Source organism: Chamaea fasciata, unplaced genomic scaffold (assembly GCF_029207755.1).
Source record: "Chamaea fasciata isolate MVZ Bird 193981 ecotype frontalis unplaced genomic scaffold, bChaFas1.0.hap1 SCAF_17, whole genome shotgun sequence".
NCBI classification, from domain to species: Eukaryota; Metazoa; Chordata; class Aves; order Passeriformes; family Sylviidae; genus Chamaea; species Chamaea fasciata.
Window position 1 is genome coordinate 12,192,595 of NW_027094102.1, and position 16,496 is coordinate 12,209,090.

The following is a 16,496-nucleotide window of genomic DNA, read 5'->3' on the forward strand; positions in this document are numbered from 1 at the left end:
CAGCTTTGCCTGGCCTGTTTGGGTGCTCTGAGAAGAGTGTGTCGCCACGGCAATTGGTTTCCTGTCCCTCCTTTGTGTTTGTCACCCCACAGCTGAGACGGGCTCAGCTCACTTGGTTAGGTGAAGCAGACCGTGCTTTGGAAAGTCCTGTAGTCAGCCCTGGTGCTTGGCAGAGCACAGTAACTTCTTAGGCTGCTTTGGTGCAAATATCCAGGAGAGCATCTGAGCAGAGCATCCCTCTCCCACCCTGCTGCTCCTCATCCCTGACTGCTCCACGAGGTCAGTGCTTGAGCTAATGGGGCTCTGCTGAAATGCTTGCCTGCTCCTACACACCACCTTCCCTACTACACTGTGTATGTACAGCACTAGATCACTTGCTCACCTGCGTGATGGCTCTGACAGGGAAGCTTAACCTTGATTTGCTGCCTGGGCATCAGGTGAAACAGCTCTGTGCCTCTGCACTTCCAGTGTCAAGCTGCCAGCTGAGCAGGCAGTCTGTGAGCCCCCTGTAAGTGTGGTAGTGCCACAGGGTGACAAGTGTTTGGCTTTCTCACCTGATGTTCTCTTCCTCCCCTGCCTGTGTGACTTCCCCATGCAATTGTTCCTTGCTCAGGCGCTGGCAGGGTCTGTGCCGTGGGGCTCTGTGTGTGTCAACAGCGTCTGCTCTCAAGTGAGGAGCTCCTTGTTTTAACTGCTGGCAGAAGGGAGCAGGAGAGTAAGAGCTCTGCAGAGCCTGGGCTGCCTTTCATTTGTTGACAGGGATCTGTTTTGAGCTGGGCTGGGCGCTGCCATCCTGCACATTGCAGGGGTGATGGTGCTCTGTGCCCTTGGGGCGTCTGGCCCTGGCAAAGATTGGCTGCAGGCAGATAAAAACTCTCCTCTTTGCAGGAAACCTGACTACTTCAACAAATCTCAATTTCTAGGAGGAGACCTGCCTCAGAGGGCTTCCAATTGTGCATCTGTGTGTTTAGTTGAAAAACTTGCATTTACTGAGACAGTGGGTGGTTCAGTGGAGATCTTAGAATCAGAATTGCTTGGCTTGGAAGGGACTTCAGAGGTCATCTAGTTCTACTCCCTGCCGTGGGCAGGGATACCTTCCACTATCCCGGGTTGCTCCAAGCCCTGTCCTGCCTGGCCTTGGACATTTCCAGGGCTAGGGCAGGGCAACCTGTGTCAGGGCCTCCCCACTCTCACAGGGAACAATTTCTTCTGTATCTATTCCATATGGCCAAACCTGCCTTTCTGCACCTGAGCATTCACACAACATGCAATATGTAAAACACAGGCTTCTCAAGCGTTAAAAATCTCAGATGCGTTCCTGCCATGAGCCAGATGATACTGTGAAATTTTGGATTACACTTGCTAAATGTAGGACTTGGTTTGAAGACTCACAGACTCACTGTGCTTCACCATGTATTTCATCTAATGATGTACCTGGGATGTTTGGGAGCTGAGAATTGGATTTTCTTTCCAGAAGAAGCCTTGCTGTTAGAGCACAGATTGCACATGGACAATCACAGCAGCACTACGGTCAACTATTTTCACCAATAGATCTTAAAAAAATGTATGTTGAGGGAGTGTTGGGTATGGTGGGGTTAGAACTGCGGAGGTGAGTTCTGTGGTGCTGTTTTCAGAAGAGTGAGGTTTATTTTCGCAGTTTTATTTCTTTTTCAGTTGAATTTGGACAGGGGAGCCCATGTGAGGTGCTCAGGGCTGACAGCTCTTGCTTATGTCAGATGGACAATGTTGAGAAGATGCTGCTGGCAGAACTTGGATGCCATGAGTTTACAGGCTTGGTTTTGATGCAGAGAGTACTCAATAGCATGCAAGTGGGCATTCCTTTAAGTGCCCTGTCTAAAAACCCATCATTAATTGGGCTTTTGTGCCAGAGCAGAGGCCTGAGCAGTCTGAGTGCTGCTGTAGCCCACTGAGTGCAGCTGTGGGCACTCCAGACTATTTTCAGAGGCAGGGAGACGTAAAGCAATTGCCTGCTCATGGGAGACTGCTCGAGGCCTTGGCTGGAGACGCACTGAAAGGGGGTATCTTGTCCTGTAGAAACAAGGATATGATTTGTTTCCCATTGAACAAAAGGACTTTTTAAAATCTGAAGCCTGAGGTTTGCCCTGCTGGTGGTAGGGGAGCTGTTTTGCAGTCACGCAAATGGATGGGAAGGACTTTGAAAGCCTCCTGAAAATCCTCGCAAAACTTTTAACTTCTCTTTGACTCTGCTCTGTGCTTTTCCTGCAGTGCCTTATGCAAGATGCCTTAGTTCTGGCCTTCAGGATGAGCCTGGGTACATTCCTTGGCCTGAATGTCCCTCCAAAATCCTGCCAAGGAGGAGGACCTGGCGTATTTGAGATGTGCCTCTCATGCCGGGAGAGCAGGAATGTCCGAGCGGTGCCTCGTGCGGGTGGCTCAGGGCAGCTCTGTGTCCCTCATGGGCACCGTGTGCATGGCTGCTCCCCTGAGAACCCACAGCTTGGCTGACCTGGCTGCCTCTCCCCTTGGCTGCTCAGCCCCCAAATAGCACACAGGGCCCTGGGCAGCCTGTGCTAGTCTTTCCTCCTAATGTGTTCCTCTCTTAGTAAAGGCTGAAATTAGATCCTTTGCTGTGCCAGAGCACGGACAAAGGGACATCCTTCCTCCCTGGCCTGTGTGTTGAGGCTCACACAGGGCCTGCCTGTGGTGCCCAGCAGACCCCAGTAACCTTCAGGGGAGGGATTAGTAGGCTGGGATACTTCTGGTTGCATTTGGAAGCATTTTAATTGTCTTTTAAGAGCTATTCCATGGCAAGACTCATGGCCAAGGAGAAAACTGCACACACAGTGATCCTGGACGTCTGGATTCAGGCAGGTTTGCACAGCACCAGCCTTGATGTAGGTGCACAAAGGAAAACCTAGATGGTGAGGGAAGGCTCTCAGTGTGCAGCCAGACACAGCAGCAGCAGATGCTGTTCCTGTGAGCCAGATCAGTTACAGCTCCTCAGCCCAGCACTGGAATCAGCTCTTGCATCTTTAACCTCAAGTAACAGAATGAAAAAGGAAACTGATTTCCTGGTTTCCCTTTCCTAGCTGAGAGTCCTGCTGTAAGGGACCTTGACTAATAGTTTCACATGTCATTTAGCTCAAAGTGATGCTTCTGGCTGTGATGGGAAAATGAGAGGAAAATGCTGGGATGTCAAGGCTGAGCCACCTGCCTTGGGCACTGGCTCACATTCCCACGCTTTCCTTTAGCTTTGTATTCTTGTGTGTGTCCCCTTTGCACTTAGAAGGGGCCAGACTTGCATAAAATATCAAGCAGGGAATCACCCTTCCAGCAGCCATTGGTGGGAAGATTCCCTGTCCTGTGTCAGTGCAGGTATCCATGGTCCCAGTTGCTGCAGAGCACTGTGGAAGCCAGGAGTGTAACTGGGTATCAAGACGGGTAAAGGCAAGTGTGTAAGCAGCAAATCCACGAGTGACAATCCAGGTGTATCCACCAGTTTTGGAACCCTGGTTCTACATGGGGCAGGAGCAGAGCTTGTATCAGTGGTGCTCTCCCAGCTCTTGTGGTTTCTCCACCAGGACCATTCCTGCAATTGGAGCATGTGATCACTGTTGTGCTGGCACAGAATGGCATGATTCACAGAATTCCTTGGGAAGTTAGGGTGTTGCTTGTTGCATTACTGCATCCCAGAAGCCTTCCTGCTATGTGTGTTGCTGGGGGAAGTGGTTGATTTTTGCTGGAATTCTGTACTTGTTTTTGGAGTGCTCTGTTTGACATGTTGAAGCGATGAAGTTTCTGTTTCAGAGCTAGGCAGAGCCTGGCTGCAATCCTGAGGGAGCACATGGCATGGAGGTGCATCCTGGCTTCTCCCCAGCACCAGTGGTGCTTTTCATGTGGCTGCACACACTAAGGGGACACTTTTCCAGCTGAGAGTGATGTGATATCCCTCTTCATCTATGGATCACTGGAGTTTCTATGCAGGCTGCCTTGGAGAGACCTGGAAAAAAGTCTCTGTCCTTCCAGAGTGTAGGAGGCTGCTGTTTCTCCACTGTGAAGTCCCCTCTCCTGATACTTTGAAGTGCCACCTGATTTGCATGGCTGAAGTGTTGAGTCACATTAAAATTAGCTGTTTATTACTTCAGTAGCAAGCCATTTCCCTGGGGATGTGACATTCCTGCCCCTTCTCCAGGGTGCAGCCCTTGGCTCTTCTTCCCATCAGAGCCTGGGCTGCAGGAGCCTGGGGCTGGTTCACAGAGGAGCACAGGGAGAATAAGGCAGAGCAGGCATGACACTGAACAAACATACATGGGTCTATTTATATATGACCTTGGAAAACAAGACAGGCCTTGGCATCCCATTGCAGCCCATCAGATGTCAGGTATTTGGGGGCTGCGTGTTGCTGCACGTTGGCCCGTGTTTCATGTGAAGGTATCTGCAGGCACCCAGGAGTGAGGGAGCCATGCCATAAATCCCAAAGTGCTCCTGAGCCTGTGCACTCTTAGCTTTGGTTCTGTTGGACCCTTCTTGCCTCTCTGAAAGTGCCAGCATTTCCATTTCACACGTTCAATTGCTTTCAGTAGTGATCTACACAAGGGGTGGGCACTTTGGACTAAATTTTCCTACTATCGGAGAGCTTTAGTCCAGAACTGGATTTCTGGAGTTTGGTTACTGTGTGCTCAGAAGGGCACATGAGGACATATTTGTTGGCCAGAGCAGTTTTCAGTGTCACTCTTACCTTGATCTGCTGCACAGTAACAAAGATTATCTTGCTTTTCCAGGGAAGGGAATGAACCTGGGGATTCCATGAAAATCACCTACCGTGAGCTACTGCACAAAGTCTGCCAGTTTGCCAATGTCCTCCGCAGCCAAGGTACACAGCTGGGGCAACGGGAGCCCTGGGTACTGGGAGCCATTTGGCCAAGGGTTTGGAGATTGGGGTCACTGCTTGTGTGGTTGCCAGTCTGTTGAGTAATTCTCATCAATTTGCTCTGCGATGCACAGATTCATTCCTTGCTCTGTCTGTGAAGACTGATAAGTGCTGGTCATATCTGCTGTACAAGGAAGAAATCAGTGCTCAAAACTTCATGCTCTGGGGTTTTCCAACAAGCAGTGGGCTCTGGTTATTTTCCTGCTTCATTCAGGGAGGCAGATGAGAACGTGGATTGTTCATTGTCATCATCTCTCAAGAGCCACAGTGCTTGAAAGGCAAAACCCAAGGCTGCTTCAGCTCTAACTCCAGCTGAGGCTTTATTGTGTGCATATAAATGTGGAATTAAAATAATTGGTTTATTTCTATATCTTGTTCTTTTGCCATGTAACGTGGTCATTTTGACAAATGCCATGTTCACTTCCCTCCACAGGGGTGAAAAAAGGAGACCGGGTTTCCATCTACTTGCCCATGATCCTGGAGCTGGTCATAGCCATGCTGGCCTGTGCCAGGATTGGAGCTCTGCACTCTGTTGTGGTAGGAACAAGCTCTTTGTGCTGCTCTTGGTGCTGAGCTCTGAGAGGAGCAGCTCTTGTTTCTTGGAGAGGATCTGGAACGATGAGTGCTGACCATAAGAGGGATGGAAGCTCAATTAAGATGCTGCTGTTTGCCTGCATTAACTGTGCAGTGAGCTCCTTTAGCTCTCTCCATCAGTGCCTGGTGGGGAATCATTTGCCTCGGGGGAACAGCAGAGCAGGGGTGGGGGTTTGGGGCTGGGTTTCTGTGTGTCCTGCTGACTGTGCTGTGTGCTCTCTGGCAGTTTGCAGGTTTCTCTGCAGACTCCCTTTGCGAGCGGATCCTGGACTGCGGTTGCTCTCTCCTCATCACGGCAGGTAAAGCACACGTCTGAGCAGCTCTCTTCCTACTCCCTGCCTGAGAGGTCTTCATTTTAAAAGCCTGGAAGGGGCACAGGGAGGGGCAGTGCCTCAGCTGAGCCTCCCAAAGCGGGTACAGCGCTGTAGCTGTGCCCAGATGTTCTTCCCACTCCAAACATGTGGTGAAACCTCCGTGCAACCCTCCAGTTTGTCCTGTAAAGCTCGATGTCACCAGCTGCTAATAGCATGTTTCCAAACACTTCTCATCCATGTTCCTCCTCAAAATCAGCCAGATGCTTGCAAGATGTATCATGAGGCAGGCCTAATGTAAGAATTCCCACCCTTCCTGGTTTTAAGGACATTTCTGTTGCAGTTTCCAGCCTTGTAAAGCAAAGGATCGGGAATGTGGCAGCAGTTGCATGTAAGCCCACTGCATTTGCCCAGCTGTTTTTTCCAAAAGTGCAAGAAATAGGGTTTTTATTAATTCCCATGGCATGAAAAGGACTGACTTAACTGCAATCTATGTCCTGGATGCATTGGATTATTTCCCACAGATTATTCCCAAGAGATTTGTGGGGTCAAACTGGGACCTCTCTCAGAGAAGGAATTCTACCATGTCTTTTGGCATCTGTTTCTCTAGGGTAAAAGGGTACATTAGGAAAGCTTTCCCATCAGCTGCTTGTCTGCTTCCCCCCACTCCAGTGCATGAGCTCTGCTCTGCCCTCCTGAAACCGCTGGTTGCTCCAGCTGTCCCAGGCTGCCTTGGCTGGGAAGCCCCTCTGATGTTTCCCTCACTGTTCTGCAGATGCCTTCTATCGAGGGGACAAACTGGTCAACTTGAAGCAGATTGCAGACGAAGCCGTCCGGAAATGCAAAGACAAGTAAGTTTGGATTCCCTTGTAGAAAAGGGCATCGCTGCCAGAATCTGCTCCTGCACAAATGGGACTTGTCATAGGTGGGCAGACTCTGCAGCAGGTCTGACACAAACAGTCATCAGATGTTACAGAAAGGGAAATAATCCTGGTGGAACGACTTTGCCAAGCTTACAGACACAGCATCTGTGTAGCTTGTGTGAGACTGAATGTGGGTTTGTGTGTTAGATCAAACATGGAAATTCAGGGCAGATAGTCTGCACATTAGAAATTCACACTCTTTAAGAAAACATAAGTCTTTATGTCTGTAAAAATAGGCACCTGGGAGGACAGAAGTGATCCTGAAGCTGGGAATTAACTGGTGGAGGCTGTGTTGATACCCTGAACAGTGTTGAAGGGAAATAAGATCATTCTGTCAGTGTTTTGTAGGCTGTCTTTGCCCTCATGAGGGGGCAAACACCTACGCCTTTCCTTGATGTATAATCAGCCTTTGGAAGCCTCTGAGACAGTTAGTCATGCCTAGGGGTTGGAGCAGCCACTAACATCTCCTGGTAGGAGGGCTTGTTCCTGGTCACAGGCAGGCAAATTTGGGATTTGTAAGGAATCTCTACAGCAGTATCCTGGGAGAGAGACTTGTGGGACCCCCCCTTTCTCCCCAGGAATCATACCTGATAAATCCCCAGTAAGCTGTGCACAGACTGCTGCTGCTCTCCGAGCTGTTCCTGTGGTTGGTGTCCTTGGGTACCTGCAGTTTGCATGGCAGCAAATGCTTCAGCTCAACAAAAGGAGCTCCAGGCCCCTGCCCTGCCTCCAGTGCTGCCTGTGAATCCCAGGAAGGGCTGGCTCAGCCGCTAAGCAGCCCAGTGTGACAGCTCCTGCCTTTTACAGGGGATCCTCTTTGAAAAAGTGCATCGTGGTGAAGCACCTGGGCAGGGAAGAGATAGCAGTGGATGGGACCTGCAGCAAGTCTCCTCCTCTGAAAAGGCTGTGCCAGGAAGTGCAGGTGTGTTCCTGGTGGGATGAGAGGGGGGTTTTATTGCCATGGGCCTGAGACCAGCAAATTGATCAGTGCAAAACCACTGCAGTGACTCCCTGAACGCTCCTGTTCTGACTCCTGTTCCTGTTTTCACCCCACCTTGCTGACATTGCCATGTGAATGGTCTGAGAAATGGTTCCTTTTCCTTACCAAGCTCCTCTCCCTGCTGCTTCCTTCCAGCCCACAGGACCCCTGGGTACATCTTCCAAAGCCACTAGGGACAAGATGCCTATTTTTCTCTACCCAGTACAAGGCTTTTCCTTCCTAAACCTTTGTCTGTCTCCCCTTTTGTGCTAAGACCAATGCTGTACTGCACTGTAACTGTGACAGTGGCAGCAGGAGAGAAAACCCAGGAGATGCGTGCTCATGGCATGAGCTCAGTGCAGCCCCATGACAGGGCAGCAATCCTCTGCTGAGAGCAGTGCAGGGTCTGTGCAGCTGCCACAGGGACTCTCTCAGCTCTCAGGCTGGGGCTTTCCTTTGCAACTGAAAGCAGATGAAAAGATGTGAGCCAGAGACATGTGGTGAGATGGGGGTGGAAGGAGGAGAAAGTGCCGTGGAGCTGTGGCTGCCTGCTGAGCTCCTGAGGCTGCTGAGCAGCCCTGCTGTGCCCAGCCCTTACCTGCTCCACTGTCAACTACCCCACAGCTCCAAATCTTGCGACATTGTCTTCTCTCCCTCTGTGTTGGGTGATTATTTGCTCTGAGTTACCCTCAGGCTGCTGCTGGCTCAGAAATGGGTTGTGTTTGGGAGTATTTGAGCTTTCAGGAGACTCTGCTTTCAGGAGGAATAGTTTGTGCACATCCCTGGAACAAGAAGTCCAGCAGATTCTCTACCTTCAAGATATATTCCCTCATTCAACTGTGTTAATTTTATTGGGGTGCTGCTCTTTGTTTGACAGCCTGGCCATGTTCCTCGGCTTGCTCTGCCCTTTCTCTTGTGAGGGCAAGGTAGATGCAAAGGATTGGGAAAACTGGAGCAGACCAGCCTTCCTGTGTGAGGTTTCCCTGGCAGAGTGATTGCAGGGCAGCCTGTCCCCTGTGCTAGTTCCAGTAGGTGAGGTGAGGTTTTTGTGCAGAATGTCCTGGGGGGAGGCTGGAGGGTGTCTCTTACCCTTTGGTTCTCTCTGCTCTCCTTGTTTGGACACTTCATTGAGGATTCTTTCCCTCATGGATGAGTTTTTGCTGCCCATTGGTTTGTGTGAAGCTCTTGGATGGTCTGTGGGCTGGCTCTGTGCCTCTGTTCCCAGCCAGCCATGTGCAGGGGGTGGCCTTGGGGACCTGCCCTGGAGGCAGCTGGTACCCAGGGAAGGTGATGGACATGGGCAGGCTTCTGCTCAGAGGGTATCTCCTGGTCTGGCCCTGCATCTGAGCTTTTTCCAGCCTGCCAGGGTGATTTCCCAACATGTGGGCCTGTGGGCTTCCAGCTCCCTGCCTGCAAAGCCCGGTGTGGATCCTCTGCTTCCCAGATTTCACACCCTCTTTGTGGATTTTTAACAGGAAAAAAAGACTGAAAGCTCACAGAGACTCCATCCCAAGGTATTTACACACAGCAATGCCTTCCTGTTTTTGGCACCTCCCCTCTGCTTCCCATGCAGCTCCCCACCTCCCTTAACTGCTCTGGCTGCCCAGCCACACGTGCCCTCCTAACCGTGGTGCCAGCAGCTGCATGTCAGTGACAGACCCCACCCAGCTTGGCCGAGCTGCCCACGGCGTGGGGTGAATGCAGTGCCACCAGTGCTTCCAGAAACAGACCCACATCCTGAGCCCGGCACAGGCCAGCGTGCTGTGGGGCAGTGCGGAGCCACTGGGATGCGGTGTCGGCATCCAGGTCAGGCTTTGGCTCTCTGCCTTTCTAAAGCAGCTCTCACAGTGCACCTCCCTTTGTGGGGAGGCTGGCAGGGGTCACCTGCAGCAGTCCTGGATCTCCAGACGCAGCGTGTGGACTCTGCCTGCCTCATCCAAGGAGCTGTGGCCTTCGGACCCCCAGAGAAACACAGTGCCATGGGTCTGACCTCCTCCCTGGCGCACTGGAGGCTGCGTGCTAAATCAGGGATCCTTCAAGGAGGGATGGATAGCCTTGGGCTTGTTTACCTGGAGCCTTGCTGGGAGCTTGCTGGTGGGACAGAATTGTGGAAAGTGCTTTGCCAGGTAAAACCAGGAGCCCTGGGGGCCCATGAAAGCTTTCCAAGTGGACTCAGTTGTGCCAAACTGTCAAGCAGCTGGTGTCTGTAGCACCACATGTGAGGGAGCTGTGTGCCGGGCTGTGGGGTCCTGGTGCCTCCAGCTGTCTCATGACCATCTTCAGGGCAGCAGTCACGGTGTGGCTGCGCTCTCTGCACCCCAGCTGAGGGAGCTGTGGAGACTCTGGCTTTGTGAGGACGAGATGTACAGGGCTCTGGGTCAGGTGCCTGTCCTCACAGAGATGTGGGAAGTGGAGGTCTGAGGCTGGGGCATGTTCCCCTCCCAGCTTCCCCCAAGCTTCTCTGAGGAAAGGTGAGAAGGTCAGGGGAAGTTAAGTCTTGTTCTGCACTGTGCCACCACCCTGGAGAGGTGGGCAGCCAGAACAACCCTCAGGGTGACCTCTGCCCATCAGCCACAGGCTTGGTGGCTCTGTCACAGTTCTGGCATCTTCAGTCAGCCAGTGCTGGATGACTCTGCATTGGTGCAGTCACTTCTTACCAGGGTGGTTACTACCTAAAAACCCAGAGAACAGATTTTTTTGGGGCCTGCAGGGCCAAGCAGTGTGAGCCTACAGTGCTGCTGTTTGTCTCGAGCCGTGCTGCCATCAGGGTCCCCACAAGGTGTGTGGGACAGGTGGCTGGGGGACGTGTGGCTGTGCTTGCTGCTTTGCTGTGGGACTGCAGCTCGGGGCAGCTCCACAGGGCAGGAGGAGCCTGACTGTGGGAGCAGCTGCTGCCAGCCTGATGATGGGGATTCATCGCCGTTACCTGTGGCCTGGACACTCTGCTTCAGGTCTTGCAGCCAGACCGTGTTTAAAGGTTTTCCTTGTGGCTGTGGGCTGTTAAAAGGAGCTTTGGGAGTGGGAGCTGCAGCTCTGGTGCATGGTTTGCAGCAGGCTGTGCTGTGAACATCCCCCTCGATGGCCCATGAGGGGGGAAAGGTTTGGACTGCGCTCCTCATCCCCCTCTCTTGTTTTTGGACAAGCCTATTTCCAATCTTGTGCCTTCCTCAGACCCCCTGGGACCCAGCCATGGACATGTGGTGGCATGAGCTGGTGCATGGTGCCAGCACAGAGTGTGAGCCCGAGTGGTGCGACGCCGAGGACGAGCTCTTCATCCTCTACACGAGCGGCTCCACTGGAAAACCCAAGGTGTGCTCCCAGCTCCCTGCACAGGACAGACTGAGCCACAGGAACCCCTCAGCTGGGGCAACTGGGGAAGGGGCAGTTGGGAGGCCCCAGCAGGAAGAGGAGCCACAGAGGTCTTAGAAAGGGGCTGTGCTGGTTGTTCCTGCTCAGCCGCTGTTGGAGCTCAGTGATGCTCAGCTGGGCCTGGCAGGGTGCGTGTGATAGTGGGAGCTCACCCTGACATTCCTGTGCCTTCTCCTCGCAGGGTGTGCTGCACACCGTGGGTGGGTACATGATTTTTGCTGCCACCTCCTTTAAATACGTGTTTGATTACCAACCTGAGGATGTGTACTGGTGCACGGCCGACATCGGGTGGATAACGGGCCATTCCTACCTCACCTACGGCCCCCTGGCCAACGGGGCCACCAGCGTGCTGGTGAGTGCTGTGTGCCTGGGGGCCCTTTCACTCCAGCAAAAGGGAGAAGGTGGTGCTGAGCTGCATCCCTGCATTGCTCCGTGATGGTGTGCAGGGCTCTGTGAGGAAGGGTGGTGCTCTCCAGGGTGGGCACGGTGACTGCTCAAGGCAGAAGTCTGACTGTGGCTTTTGGCTGGTGAATTTTTAAAAATGCTCCCGTTTCTTTCCCATAAAAGTACAAGCCTTGTGTACCAATGGAGCCAGGACTGCTCTGTCTTAATGGAAAAACTCGATCAGGGAGTGATGTTTTCCCTGCTGATGCTGATTTGACAAGTTCTTGTTTTACTCCTGTGCCTGTATCTCTCTTAGCAGTGTAACAGATCAGGGAGCCAGAGACCTGTGCCCAGGAATCCCCAGGGAAATGCCAGCAGGAAAATCACTGTTATGTTGGGAGAGGCCTGTAGGGAGTTCTTGGTGCTTTGGGTTGTGATTCTGTCACAGTGTTAGGACCTCTTGCCCTTTGCCATGTGGGCAGGGTCATTTGGGCTGGTGGGACTGTGTCGCTGTGGTGGGCACTCAAATGCTTGTGCTGTAAGGGGGTGTCAGGGGACATCTGCTAGGATGAGGGGGGATGACATCTGCCCAGTGAGGGGTGTCCTTGACCTGGGCTGGTTTCACTGTCCCCTCTAAGGAGATGCTGGGGTTCAGCTGCTGTTTGGCTCCTCTTGCTTGGGCAGGTGCTGCAGGTGGGGAGCAGTGAGGAGCAGCCGTGTCACTGCTCTGTCTCCTGCTCAGTTTGAAGGTGTCCCCACCTACCCAGATGTTGGCAGAATGTGGAGCATCATTGACAAGTACAAGGTGACCAAGTTCTACACAGCACCCACGGCCATCCGGCTGCTGATGAAGTACGGCGAGGAGCCTGTCAAAAAGTGAGTGCCAGTCCCAGTGCCTTGAAGATGTTGGCTTTGCACATCAGAGTTGAGTGGGAGGTGCCAAAATGGCCCAGGACTCCCCTCTTCCTCTGTGGAAGAGTGTTGAGAAAGCTGTGAACTGTACCTGGAAAGTCCATTTTGGGTAGCCCAGGGGTTCCTGCAGGCTCAGGTTTCTGCCCAGGTGCAGCAGGCTCACAGCTCCATAGCCTGCTGAGCCCCTGCCAGCCCCCTCCTCTCTGCAGGCACAGCAGGAAGACACTGAAGGTGCTGGGGACCGTGGGTGAGCCCATCAACCCCGAGGCCTGGCTGTGGTACTACCGTGTGGTGGGGGAGGAGAGGTGTCCCATTGTGGACACTTTCTGGCAGACTGAGACGGTGAGTCCTTGCTGGGTGGCCCTGGCACCTCTCTGTCCCTTGTGCTCCCTGCAGGGCCTCTTTGCAGGTTTCCCATAGTGGGGTTTGGGGTCTGTGGGGGCTACTTGTTTGGCCTGCCCAGGAAACTCTGATGTGCCCCTTCTCTTCCTATCCTGGAACTCAAAACAGGCTCCAAGGGGAAACCTTCCTCTCCAAAGGGTCTCCTCCAAACTCTGCTCTGGACACTGCTCTCCTGCCCCTCTTTCTCTCCCCCAGCAGCTCCAAAGCTTTGTGCCCAGATTCCCCACCCACTGCCATATCCTTCCCAGCTCCCATCTCCATACCTGCCCTGGGCAGCGCTGACTGGGATGTGCTGTTCCCAGAGCTGATGGCACAGCTGTGGCATGGGCTGGCATGGCCCAAACTCACTGGGTTTTGCCTCTCTTTGCAGGGAGGCCACATGCTGACACCCCTTCCTGCTGCCACCCCCATGAAGCCAGGCTCTGCTGTGAGTACTTGTGTTCTCCTCCCCAGGAGCTTCAGCAGGGCCCTGCCTGTGCCATGGCTGGGTGGTTGCAGCCTGCCCGAGGGTGGGGGGACAGTGATGCACATGTGGAGGTGACAACCACCCAAAATCGCAGGCCCTGTGCAGCCGCTCTCATGGGCACCGTGTACCACAGCTCTCCAAAGCTGCCCTTGCCCTGCCTCCCACTCCCTCTGCGTAATGGGGGTCTAATGCAGGGATTCACCTCCATCTCTCCTTTCTCCCTGTCCTCATGGCAGACATTCCCCTTTTTTGGTGTGGTCCCTGCCATCCTGAGCGAGTCGGGAGAAGAGCTGGAAGGAGAAGCAGAAGGTTACCTGGTAAGGAAGGGCTGACCTTCCCCATCCTCCGTTTGTCCATTCCCTGTGAGCCCTGAGACATCCCTGGTAGAATACTCACATCTTTTGGCCTAGGGAAAGGGTAGAGTCACCATCCCTGGAAGTATTCAAAAAATGTGTGGAAGTGACACTTGAGGACATGGTTTAGTGGTTAACAGTTGGACTTGATAAAGGTCTTTTCCAACCTTAAAAAATTTGTGATTCTACCTCCACTATCTCTGGTCCACACAAGGAACCCCCTTGGGTGGTGGGAACTCCCTCCAAGGCCATAACTTCGTGGGAGCTTTTACAGCTGATCACTAAATGCACATGTGGGCAAGGCAGGAGGATGGGAACAACTGCTCAGCCAAGCTCCTTCCCCCTGGCCAGAGCTGGTGAGACTTTCCCAGTGGATCAGTGCTAGCAGCAAGTGTCTGAGTGCTACTCATCTCTCTCCCTGTGGTGCAGACTGGGTTATTGGTTTGGCTGGCACTGCCCCAGCTGTGTGTTTGTCACCCCCAGGTGTTTAAGCAGCCCTGGCCAGGGATCATGCGCACACTCTACAGAAAGCACCAGCAGTTTGAAACCATTTACTTCAAGAAGTTCCCTGGGTACTACGTGACCGGTGATGGTAAGGGGGTCCAGGCTGCTGTGGTCACAGGGGCTGGGGACAGCAGTGGGAACCTTGCCCTGTCCTGCCCTCAGAATCCCTTATCAGTTGCTCTGAAGGCTGGCACTGCTGCCTCACACTCATTTCTGGCTATTTTTAGGTTGCAGAAGAGATAAAGATGGTTATTACTGGATCACAGGGCGAATTGATGACATGCTGAATGTTTCTGGTAAGAAGGAGTTTTGTCTTCAGTGGGGATCAATGTGCTTTCTGACACCTTGCTTTGTGACACTTCTGCATCCATTTCAAAAGCCACTTGCTTTATGGAGACAGTTCTGCATCTTTAAGTTTGCCCAGCAACCTGTCCTCAAAGTGGATCCAGTTGCTGGGTCAGGGTTATTTCAGGGACACACAAGCCTGTGACTTGGTGACTTCCTGCACCATTTTCCCTGGAGACAAAGCCTTGGAGGGAAGGAGCCTTCTGTAACCAGCCAGGGCATCTCTGCTGAAGGATTTGGGGCCACAGGGTATCACAGAGTTTGGGCAGGATCATGAAGTTGCTAATCCAACCTGCTGCTCCATAGAGGGCTCACCTCCAAGCTGGATCAAGCTGCTCAGAGCTCTGAAGGTTCTCCCACCTCTCTTGACTGAGTCTTTGAGATTCAGCTGCTTCTCAGCCCATCATTTTCCATATACTCTATTTAATAGTTCCCTCCCTCCTTTCCTGAAGCCTGTATCCTCCAGGTATGTGCTGCTGGCTCTGAGGTGCTGCTTTACTTGCCCCTGAATCAAACTAGATCCTTTCACCTGACCAGCAGTGCCTGATCCTCCACCAACTGATCATTCTGGGAGCTGACCACGTTCCTGTGGCTTTCTGTGACGGCAGTGCTGGGGTGGAATAGCAGAGGTAGAGGAGCAGAGGTGTGCAGGACTGTGTTGTGCCCCTGCCCCAAGAGGTGGACTGTCACTGCCCCTGCCCACAGCACTGGGCTGGAGCCTGGACCCTGCAGATCCAACCTCTTCCTCTGCACTTTGCAGCTGACCATGTGGGAAATGCCAAATCCAGCTCCTCCTCAGCCTGTGCTTTGGAAGGGCATCACTGTGAACTGTTCATGATCAGTTTGAGAAAGAAGCCTAAAGGTGGGAGGGGGAACAGCCAGAGGAGGTGGCTGCTGCAGGTGAGTGACGCCTGGCAGCTTCCAGAGCACTGCGGAAATGAGTTTCACTCTCCAAGCACATCAAACTGAAGCTCTCAAATCTGTAGTTTAGGGCCTTTTACAGCCTCAGGCCTCTTCCTGCAGGTCTGTAAAGCTTTTCCTCCCCCTTGTTTCCAGGCCACTTGCTGAGCACGGCGGAGGTGGAGTCGGCCCTGGTGGAGCACGCGGCGGTGGCCGAGGCCGCCGTGGTCAGCCACCCCCACCCCCTGAAGGGCGAGTGCCTCTACTGCTTTGTGACCCTGAGAGAGGGCCACGAGTTCACCAAGAACCTCACAGATGAGCTCAAAAAACAAGGTAGCAACAGCCAAATGCTGGGGAGCAGGCAAGGGGAGGAGAGGTGATGGAGGGGTTAAGGGCTTGGGTGCTTGCCTGTGGTCTGGGGAATGCAGCGTGGTCAACAGCCACAAGGTGCCTCTTGATTACAGAGCACGGCTGACAAAGACTAAAATTAGTTCTCCTGGCCTTTGGCTGCTCATGTGATGCCATGTCTGCCTCGTGGGAGCTGACAGCCCCGTGAGGGACTGGGCTTTTGTTTGCAGCAGGGCTCTCCCTGGCAGACTGGGACATCCTGGGAGGATCACGGGGTTTCTTTAGGGTGGTGCTCTGCGTGTTTGTGCTCCACTGCCAAGGGCCTGTTTCACTGCAAACTGCAGCATTGAATACATGAAACAGACCCATGGCAGCAGCTTCTCTGGAGAAACTAAAGAGTGAATCAGTCCTTGCTCTGTCAGAATGGTCATGGTGTTGGTTGTAGCCATTAGGGAGGTCTCTGGAAGATGGAGGGATTGAAAAAATGAGTGCTCTCACTGCTGGGGAGATGTGCTTATGGCCCTGTTGGCGTTGCAGGTCTTGCTGTCCCCTCCCACTGTGTGGAGGCTCAGGTGCAGCAGCCCCTGGCACTGCCCTGCAAGGTGTCCCAGGAGCTGGGCTCTGGGTCTTAACCTTCTGTCCTGACTGGAAGGGATGTGAGGCTTCTCCTCGTATCTACAATGAAAATTTCTCTTTTTTTGCAGTCAGAGAAAAAATCGGGCCCATAGCGACACCTGATTACATCCAGTACGCCCCCAGCCTGCCCAAAACCCGCTCAGGTGAGTTCCAGGGAT

At 53.1% G+C, this 16,496-nt stretch overlaps 1 protein-coding gene across 2 annotated transcripts in view; it reads left to right on the forward strand.

Moving 5' to 3' along the window:
- Positions 1-16,496, forward strand: part of ACSS2 (acyl-CoA synthetase short chain family member 2) — a 31,195-nt gene that overhangs the window by 12,334 nt on the left and 2,365 nt on the right. The window contains exons 3-18 of one of the 2 annotated variants that reach the window (XM_066198569.1): positions 4,764-4,855; positions 5,346-5,449; positions 5,733-5,805; positions 6,593-6,668; positions 7,548-7,662; positions 9,195-9,233; positions 10,891-11,028; positions 11,270-11,440; positions 12,215-12,348; positions 12,594-12,726; positions 13,157-13,213; positions 13,489-13,569; positions 14,089-14,197; positions 14,337-14,405; positions 15,511-15,687; positions 16,407-16,481. In XM_066198569.1, coding sequence (XP_066054666.1) covers positions 4,764-4,855; positions 5,346-5,449; positions 5,733-5,805; positions 6,593-6,668; positions 7,548-7,662; positions 9,195-9,233; positions 10,891-11,028; positions 11,270-11,440; positions 12,215-12,348; positions 12,594-12,726; positions 13,157-13,213; positions 13,489-13,569; positions 14,089-14,197; positions 14,337-14,405; positions 15,511-15,687; positions 16,407-16,481 — 1,643 coding nt within the window. The remainder of the gene's footprint in view (positions 1-4,763; positions 4,856-5,345; positions 5,450-5,732; positions 5,806-6,592; positions 6,669-7,547; positions 7,663-9,194; positions 9,234-10,890; positions 11,029-11,269; positions 11,441-12,214; positions 12,349-12,593; positions 12,727-13,156; positions 13,214-13,488; positions 13,570-14,088; positions 14,198-14,336; positions 14,406-15,510; positions 15,688-16,406; positions 16,482-16,496) is intronic. The other variant, XM_066198570.1, reaches the window with a different exon arrangement.